The sequence below is a fragment of the Engraulis encrasicolus genome, chromosome 1, assembly GCF_034702125.1.
Source record: "Engraulis encrasicolus isolate BLACKSEA-1 chromosome 1, IST_EnEncr_1.0, whole genome shotgun sequence".
NCBI lineage: Eukaryota > Metazoa > Chordata > Actinopteri > Clupeiformes > Engraulidae > Engraulis > Engraulis encrasicolus.
The window spans coordinates 48,208,100-48,218,096 of record NC_085857.1 but is presented as its reverse complement, the minus strand read 5'-3'; the positions used below and the strand labels follow the sequence as shown (position 1 = coordinate 48,218,096).

Here is a 9,997-nt window from a genome sequence, read left to right as displayed (position 1 = left end):
TAGCCGAGGACCCCAAATGCCAAGGTTAGTGCATGTCAGACCAAGGCCCGTAACAATAATCAATAAATCAATTAATCATCAATAAAGGCCAAGGTTATAATGCATGTCAGACCAAGGCCCGCAACAATAATCAATAAATCAATTAATCATCAATAACCATTTAAAAAGATCAATGACTTAACTGTCAGATCAGCTTGAAGATATTGGCACCATGTGTCTCTCTCAACCATTTGTAATCATTCCGCTCATGCTTTATTACCCTCCCTTTCTCGCTTTCTCATGCACACGCACGCACATGCATGGATGTGCACACAGGGCCTCTGGCAGCTGGGCCCAGGACGAAGCAAGCTGAAAGGGCACCCCATCCAATACATACTGTACAATGTAATACTGTACGATGAAAACTTTTGATCCCCCTGTCTCCCTGGGCCCGGGACTACTTACCACATTGTCCCACTAATTATGAATATATGTTTTGTAATGTAATTCAATAGGCCTATCGTTTTTTCATGACGTATTTAGTCAATCTCAATTTAAGAGGGCCCAATTTTTGGATAATGTAATAATGTAATGTAATAATGTAATGTAATGTAATAATAGCTGAGACAGAGCAGAACTGTGCCAAAAATTGTCCAATAACACGTACCACTATAGCCTGCATTTACTGTACGTATATCCCAAAGAATACATTCCAATAATGGCACGCACGCATGCCTCTTTTTCTACCAGTCACTCGCTTGCCAAAAGATTGACAGATCGATCTTTGATCTTTTCCTTCTCTCTGTAGGTAGATATTAATGAGTGTGGTCTGATGAGAAGTGCATAAACTCACCTGAATCCTAGAAATGTGAGTGCTGTGACAGGTATCGCAAAAAATGGACAACAGTCCTTGTGTGTTGTGCCCATCTTTGCGATACTCGACACAGCAAAAAAAATTGAACAATTCAAAAAATTGTAAAATTACACTTTTTTAATTGCTCAAGTTGTCATCCTTGGTGGATCATGCCTGATAAATGTTTTTGAATCTGTATGTCCTTGTAAACATGGATTGTGGACATGAGAAAATAGTAAAAATGTTTGTGAATGTGTTAATTACAGATGTGGATGAGTGTGTGGAGAGTCCTCTTGTGTGTGGTCCAAGTGGCACCTGTTCAAACACACCTGGCAGCTACACCTGTACCTGTCCACCAGGGTTTAGTAACCATGGCAATAGCAGCATTGGCCCCTGTGAAGGTGAGGATGAGGCTCAGAAAGTCTCAGAGAGATCATTTTGTGTGTGTGTGAGTGTGTGAGTGTGTGAGTGTGTGTGTGTGCGTGTGCGCGCGTGTGCGTGCGCGTGTGTGCGTGCGTGTACTATACACAGTGCACCAGTTCAGCAGCTAATATTTGAATCTGCAACACTAAATAAACAAATATTTACCAGCACCCTGTTAACGTCCATCAACTACTTCAACCATCTAATAATTAATAGTAAAGTAATATAGTAATATTCTAATTGTCTTTTTTGCTTTTTAGAAGTCATCCAGAACAAGTGCCAGGTAAGGTTTGACATAATCAGCTCTTCTCTCTCGATTTTACTACGTACAACTTCTCTACACTGGATACCATCTAAAAGCAACTGTGGCTTTATTTCATTTAGTATTTTTAATGGGTGTTTTCCCATAGGGGAAATATTATAAAACAACGATTCATATATGGGTGAAAGACTGTTTTGGTCTCAGACACAAACACATTTTATGCCCATAAATTAACTAGCATTTGGTTGTTGATATGCTGCAATGAAAGTGGTTCTTAGATAATCCACTGAAAACAAAACAAAAATATTATGAGGCCCAAAAAAGTTGAATACCTAGAGGCCCATGCTATAAAAGTGGCCTATGCTTCTTATTACATTTTAAAATAAGATTTGTATAGCCATGTAAGTTTCTAATAATCTTTTACCATGAGTTACTACGTTCCATCACTTATAATCTATTAAAAATAAAACCTGCACACAGTCAACTGTGTATGACAATGCCATGTAAGTTTCTAATAATCTTTTTCCATGAGTTACCTGTAACTGAATACGTTCCATCAGTTACAATATATTAAAATAAAACCAGCCCCAGAATCAACTGTGTATGGCAGTGCCATGTTCAGTCTCCCGTCAACAACAACTGCACAAGTTGTAGATGACTTCCCAAGTCAGGCACAATTTTACCAGTGCCTCCTGAAGTTTTTTTCCCTCTTTTCATTAATTTGGCAGGACACCGATGTTGATTGCAAACTGAGATGGATTAATTCAACAGTGTCCACTACTCTGTCAGAGAAGGTAAGGTCTGCTGTGAATTAATGACAGCATAGCATACACACAAGATTTCTAAACATCGAAACTGGCAAACTATAAACATGCACGCCATTCTAAATCCGCAAAAGCCACATCAAAGACTTTGGGTATTTCTCAAAACCTAGCACGCACATTTCCATGTGTGCTCAGTCTAATTAGTCACGCACAGAGGCGCATCTTGCCACCAGGCAAGGCAGGCAGCCACTTGGGGCCCCCAAGCCCCTAGATAGTGAATAACAGCCCATACTGTACTATAGTAGTGGTGATTTTGGTTCAAATGTTCACTCTTTTGCATTTTCGCTTGGGGCCCCACCTGACCCTAGAATCGCCTCTGGTCACGCCCAGTGATTGGATACTCCATATAGTTCACCAAAGAGTATCCAATCACTGGGCGTGACTAATTAGGCTGAGCACACTTGGAAGTGTGCGCACTAGGTTTTGAGGAATACCAGGGACGTGCACAGGAATTTCAAAGGGCAGTTGCTCTAACCTGAAGAAAGGGCAACCCCCACCCCCCCCCCAAAAAAAAAAAAAAACCCATCAACAATGAGCGGCCTTCAGAATTTTTAGGAAACTGCACCATGGGTATTATTATTTTTAGTAGTAGTAGGCCTAGTAGAAGTAGTAGGCCTATATTATTGTCATAATTATTAATATTTTTTATTGTATAGTATCCTGAATATGCGTACCATATGATATAACATGCTAGTTTTTAAACATGTAGGCCTACCTATTAATCATATCAGAGATGATCAGCCTTATGCCCACCTGCCCTAAATGTCTCCTGATCCACATTTCCTCATGTGTGGTATGTGGCTGCCCCTAAATTAAATGAAATTATGAGAAAAAGCCTTGATAGTTTTTAAACCTGTATCAGTCACAGAGATTATCAGTCTTATGCCTACCTGCCCTATGTGCAGAGGTCTGTGGCTCTGAGTCATCCTCATCATGAAATGAAATGATGAGTAAATTAATAGGCTAAATATGAGGATGCTTAATCAATTAACCCACTGTCATCTTTATAATCCTTGTAGCAGCCAAAGTAGACTTTAAGTTATAATAAATAGAAATAGTTAAAAATTGTTAAAAAGATCATTTAATTTGAATTTGAAATTTAATTAATAGGCATATTCCATGATTAAAATGATGAATATTATATAGGAAAGCTAAAACAATAAGAATTCACAGGTTTCGGTCATTCGTTGGGGCTTTTGTAGCCTATATTAAAAATGTGTACTGTCGCTTTAAGAATGGACGAGCCGGCTTTCATTTCAGATCGCAAAGAACCGTGGCGTGGGAGCACCAGTTCTCATATGTTGCTCTGAAGCTCCGAGCTTCTCGCAGACTTTATAACCTTTTATTTTCATTACAGATATTTTAGTTAGTTCATGCACATTTTGTAGGCCTATGTCTTGAGAAGAACAGTAAACGTCAGTTATCACGTGGAGTGGATTTATTTCAATTAGGCCTACATGGACATTGACAGTGGAAACAGTAGCCTATCTTTGGGTCGGAGAATAGGCTAGGCCTATATCAGCGTAAGAAAACGCACTTGCCTAGCGGTCTCACCAAGATCAAACCTCTACAATCCTGAAAAAGATTCTCTGCCTCACCTGCACCTGTTCATTTTTTTCGCAGCCAACTCTGCAGAGATGTGCTTCCTTTAGCTAGCCTACCCCCTTAAGTTCTCTCTTGCTTGATAATAGGCCTACGACATGTCATCTGCATGTTTCTTAGTTGGGTTAGCCTTCCACAAAACAACCTGAGCCATGTAAAACGTTGACTGCAAGCAAGATAGCTGGCTGTCGTATTCCCCCAATATCTGAACGTGGCACACCCCGGCTGTCAGATTATTTAGGATCAAACGTCCTAAACTCGAGATCGGCTTTAAGAGACATTAATTGTGATCATGCAGTTTAATACTGTGTAGTCTGCTGTGTTTCCAGCTCACCTCAGGCCGTCAGGGCAGTCGCTCTACTCCCACGACATCTTCGACATATTTTGCGTCTCTGCCCTGGTCGCATGCATGCTTGTTCCCAAGTAGAGCTGCGCGTGCCCCCCGCATCGCGCATGCTGCCTCTCCCTTTGCCTATCTCTCGAGGTGCAGGTGAATCTGAATTTGAAAACTTAATTTAGGAAGCTTCAATCAAAAATACGAATTGCAAAGCAAATCAATTGAAACATGAAATTTTTTTTGCTACCTAAACGTGGCGCTGGCTGGCTGTCAGATGTATGATAACTAAAAGTTCTAAACTCAACATTGTATTAGAGAGGTTGATTGTGAGCATATTTTGTACCCTAATATGTAGACTGTGTGTAGGGCTCTAGCCGACACCCAGGCATCTTCAAAATCTTTCGTGTGTCTTATAGGCGCTCAAAGCGCCTGTCGCGTGCCTTCTCCCTCCCCACCGGAGTTGTTGCGTAGCCTACCTACCTCACATCGCTCGTGCCCATTCTCGACGGGTCTGATGAATTTGTATGACTGACTTAAGTCTGTATTGTACAAAACTTCAATCAAAATGAATGAATTATAAAGAAATCAAATGATATTGAAATATGAAATTATAATTGCCATATTATTTTACCTTCCCTTGGAAGGGCAATATCAGCCAATGTGGGCAAAAGGGCCGTTGCTCGGGCACCGTGGGCAACTATGGTCTGCACGTGCCTGAGGAATACCCTTTGTGTTCGCTAGAGATTAACACAGAACCACTATATACTGTAACTAGAAATGTACTCAGAGAGTGCAGACCTCTGCCAAGGAAGCTGTTAGGTAGAACATTTGATAATGCTACACCCTCATTTTTTTAAAAAGCCTTTCTGTTTTTCTTTGCAAAATTCATCTTGCAATGGTTTAGAGCCTTTTCAAAAATTCCTGGATCACCATCATGATCCGGATCACCACCAAAATTAAATCACTTGTGCCTTATGTCATTTCCAATAACCCCACAATATGTCATCCAAATCCATTCATGACTTTGAGTTATCCTGCTGACAGTCAAACAGACAGACAGACAGACAAACCAACCCGACCGAAAATAATCCTCCTTGGTGTAGGTTACATGCAAAGATTAAGTAGGAGCAAATTACATGTACCTCTACCACACTTTCTGTGTTCTCTGCTGCACTTCACTGTCAAAGCCTCCATCTCCGTGATCTGTCGAGGCTATCAAGGCATATGACATTCTGAAGAGACTATTCACATGTTTTTCATCATGCTAGAACACGAAAAGAGATGTATGACTTGTGTATCTGAAAGTGAAAGTTTTGATCTCTTTGCCCCTCTAGACAGTGTCCAGTCTCCTGGACAATTTGCTGGATTCTTCTCAAGACGTTCTGTCCTCCAAGGGAGATGCTGTGCTTCAGTCCACTGAGGACCTGGTGTCCACCTTGGTCAAGCCCACAGCCACTCAGTCCAGGACAAACTTCACCACCAACACCACAGGTGGGTTATAACCCCCCCTAGTCCAACAACACCCAGTCCAGCACTTAAACACAAATGATACAGTAGATCAGTGCTTCCTTATTTGTTTTGTGTACCCCCAAGTTTTTGTCATCTTGAGTACCCCCTGGGGGTGCGCCAGAGATTTCAGGGGGTGCGCAGAATTTTGTCTGTGTTGCGGTTGTGACCAAAATTCTGCAAGCAAACATTATAATTAGGCCAAATCTAAACCAAATTAAAACATGTTTCGGTCCCCATGTAAAGGCATAAGGTATTGATTAATGCCTCAAGCAAGAATCATTGTAATTAATCACTAAAATATTTTTTTGTGAGTATGTAGTGTACGTGTAGACGCTTGAGTTGGGGGTGCGCAACTTGTCTTGGGCACAGGTAAGGGGGTGCATTAAGAAAAAAAGGTTAAGAACCACTGGTCTAGATCTCTCTTCTTTTATCTTAGATCTGCTCTGCAGTTAGGGACATTTTACTAGTACTAGACAAATGGCAGCTTACTAGTTTTCTGAAATGTTGTGCAGAAGTGTGAGAGTGTTTGGCGAAATTGCCCAAGGAATGTCATCTCAGTTTCAAGAAATAAGACAAACCAGATGCCTAGCAATAAGTCATTTGTAGATGGATGGATGGATGGATGGATGGATACATATACGTAGATACATTTCAGTGTTTTAAAGCATTGGTCCTATCTAAAATTGCTTTGTATGTGTACTGAAAATTGCAATGCCTCTTGCGCGAGACATTCATCAGTACATGGGGACCAAAATGTGTTTTGATTTGGTTATCCTGTTGGATGTGTTACTGGAATGTAAATGGCCCTAATTATAATGTTCACAAGGGTAGGGTTGGGCTACCTCAACGCAGACAAAATTCCACGGACCCCCTGCAGTCTTTTACGCCCACCTAAGGTGCCCCAGTCCTCAGGTTAAGAACCAATGCCTTTCTGAATATTGTTTATATATTTTACCCAATCAGCTGTGGAGATGCTGAGCATTGGGCCGAGCACTTCCCTGACTGGAGCCTCACAGCTGGTGACCTCTAATGTTACTGTTGACATCGACCTCCTGGGAATCGCTCGCAATAACAACGGTATACAGATAACACACACACACACACGCACACGCGCACGCACGCACGCACGCACGCACGCACGCACGCACGCACGCACGCACGCACGCACACACACACACACACACACACACACACACACACACACACACACACACACACACACACACACACACCTGAACATGTAGTAGTATTATGCAGGTAGCTATTCACTTGACCAGTGTAATTTCGCCTCTACAGCACAGAATATTTCCACAACATTGAGTAGAATTAACTCGGAAAATGTTACGCTGTTGAATTGTAAAATGAACACTATCTTGAGTGGGAACAAATATGATCTGAAACAGAGTTAATTTCAACTCTTTAAAAGTTATATTAAAGGGACACTGTGCAGGAAATGGTCAAAAAAGGTACTGCAACTATGCTGCTTATAGAAATTGGGCTGCCTGTTGCCAAATTTGATCTTAACATGAAAGTTTACTAAGTATTAAACATTTTTTTCTAGTATGGTCGAAGTACAGTAATTTTTGCAGCTAAAAATGGCTATTTTTGGAAATTCAAAATGGCGGACTATGGAGAAGATCCCCCTTTTCATGTATGAAAAGTGCAATTTTTCCAGTCATAATGAACACTTAGAATTTGATGGTGGTGGTAAGTATTCATGAAAAAGGCAACATTAGTGAATGTGCAGCATGAATTCTGGAACTAAACAACTAAAAATCCCACACAGTGTCCCTTTAAGAGTGGAATTTGTTGTCCATAGGTTCAGCATCAGTGGTGGTCATCATCCATGACAGGATGCATGAAGTCCTCAATGCAAGCCTCTTCAAGACAGAAGACAGTGGAACCACAGTTGCAATGATGTCCAACGTGATCTCCATCACCTTACCGAATACACATAATAGGACACTACCACAGCCAGTCAATATCAGCATGCAACACCTCACGGTAGAGACTTGTTTTTAAATATTTCCTTGAACTTGCCACAGTGCTTGATAAGATATTACACAACTGCTAGTTTCAGAGTATAGACTCATTGCATGTGTACACAGAATATTTCCCCAAATGGCCATGCTTTTTTGTGTCAGTCTGTGGGTCTCCAGGATAAACGGTTTTGTGTGTACTGGAAAGTCTCTTCCTGGATTCAAGATGGCTGCCATGTCAGTGCGACCAACTCCAGCCGCACCGTGTGCTCATGTGATCACCTCTCCACCTTCGCCCTCATCATGTCTGTAGATGACAACTTAGAGGTAAGTCTTACATAGATGATGTCTGTCGAGGATAACTTTGAGGAAAATCGCCCATCATAACTGTCCTGTACCTGCAACTCTGTTCTTAAAATCACCTTTAACATTTGTTTTCAAAAGTCTACAGCTCACAAAGTGGTTAGGTGTGTTTACTAGAAGTCCCTAACAAGTTTGAAGGCCAAATATGGCTTCTGTCATTTTTTAGATGCCATTTTGTGAAGTGAAAGTGAAAGTGAAACTTAATTTTTGTAGCGAAATATGCCTTCTGTCGTGTTTTATGTAGCATTTTGTAAATTAAGTTCATTAATTAAAAGTTAAGGAACACCAGTGAATACTGCTGAACACTTTGTGAGCTGTAGACTTTCGAAAACAAATGTTAAAGGTGATTTTTAGAACAGAGTTGCACATGCCCATAGACAGCCATTCTAAAGCTGGTTGAGATAAAATCTAAAATAGCCAAATATCAGACACTGCAGCAAACATGAAATAAATAGTGAGGAGGACTCTAGAACATTGCAGACCACTCAGAAAATAGCCTTAATGTTCAAAAAAGTGAAGTTCCCCTTTAAGAAACACTGCTCTATGGCACGTTTACAGTGATGTGGTTGCCTGTGTTTCCAGAGTGACCCTGCAGTGAACGTTCTGAACACCATCTTGGTGCTGATTGGCCTGCTGTTCCTGACCTTGGCGGTGATGACCTTTGCCCTCTGTCGATGGAACCCCAGGGTGTCCAACGTGGCTCGCCTGAACCTGTGTGTGTGTCTGCTGCTGGCCCACACCCTCTTCCTGCTCACACAGAGCTTCCTCAGACGAATAAGGGCCCACCAGGTACACAATTGTCAATCATATGTGTGTGTTTGTCTATATAGCCTTTGTCCATACAAACTGTTTGTGTGTCCATGTACATGTGTGAGAGTGACTTATCATTATGCAGGTATCCGAATGTCAAAACTAGTTCAATCTTTTAGTTTCCCATCTATTTTAAGGTTCTCTCTTCATCTCTCTCTCTCTCTCTCTCTCTCTCTCTCTCTCTCTCTCTCTCTCTCTCTCTCTCTCTCTCTCTCTCTCTCTCTCTCTCTCTCTCTCTCTCTCTCTCTCTCTCTCTTTAGGTGTTGTGCAGCGTACTGGCTGGAGTCCTGCACTACCTCTTCCTCTCTTCATTCGTCTGGATGTTCATAGAGGCTGTGATGCTCTTCCTGTCTGTACGGAAGCTCAGGCAGGTCAAACCTAGCGAGAGGGCGTGGCTACAGTGGAAGGTCTCCCTCCCGATTGGCTACGGGATCCCGCTAATCATCGTGGGTGTGTCTGCTGGAGTGAACCCTGAGGGACACGGCAGTGACAAGTGAGTAGATAGATAGATAGATAGATAGATAGATAGATAGATAGATAGATAGATAGATAGATAGATAGATAGATAGATAGATAGATAGATAGATAGATAGATAGATAGATAGATAGATAGATAGATAGATCATGTAGTTTGACTCGATTCTTGAAAGTCACAACGAGATGAAGTGTTGAATCAAAGTGGTTGTTTATTAATAAATCTATTAATTCTGACAGACAGAAAGACAACTCCTTCTGTCAAAGAGTACAGAAAGTATGATGTACATGATGTACTTCTAGGAAGTTGATAATAAAAGAGTTAATAAAAGTCTTGGAACATAGTAAATAGACAAGACAGACAAGATGGATGGATACAGACTGGATAGACAGACAGGCAAGATAGATCGGACGGTTACATACCGCCATTCCGACATACCGCCATTCCGACATTGACTTTTCATTGCAAAAAACATTTTTCCAGCTTGCAGGAACTGTTTTCAGACCCTACATGTAAGGGCATTTGGACCGTGACAAAATTAGACACTAAATTATACACTAATCCTGTAATGGCGCTGTCAC

General features: G+C 41.3%; 1 protein-coding gene across 1 annotated transcript in view; it reads left to right on the top strand.

Moving 5' to 3' along the window:
• Positions 1 to 1,519: 1,519 nt before the first annotated feature.
• The window catches only part of LOC134457852 (adhesion G protein-coupled receptor E3-like), a 9,789-nt gene continuing 1,311 nt past the window's right edge, over positions 1,520 to 9,997 (top strand). Inside the window, exons 1-8 of the mRNA XM_063209835.1 lie at positions 1,520 to 1,538; positions 2,246 to 2,311; positions 5,615 to 5,771; positions 6,753 to 6,866; positions 7,609 to 7,793; positions 7,934 to 8,095; positions 8,714 to 8,920; positions 9,202 to 9,434. Of these exons, the coding sequence (XP_063065905.1) occupies positions 6,761 to 6,866; positions 7,609 to 7,793; positions 7,934 to 8,095; positions 8,714 to 8,920; positions 9,202 to 9,434 (893 nt within the window). The 5' untranslated portion in view covers positions 1,520 to 1,538; positions 2,246 to 2,311; positions 5,615 to 5,771; positions 6,753 to 6,760. The remainder of the gene's footprint in view (positions 1,539 to 2,245; positions 2,312 to 5,614; positions 5,772 to 6,752; positions 6,867 to 7,608; positions 7,794 to 7,933; positions 8,096 to 8,713; positions 8,921 to 9,201; positions 9,435 to 9,997) is intronic.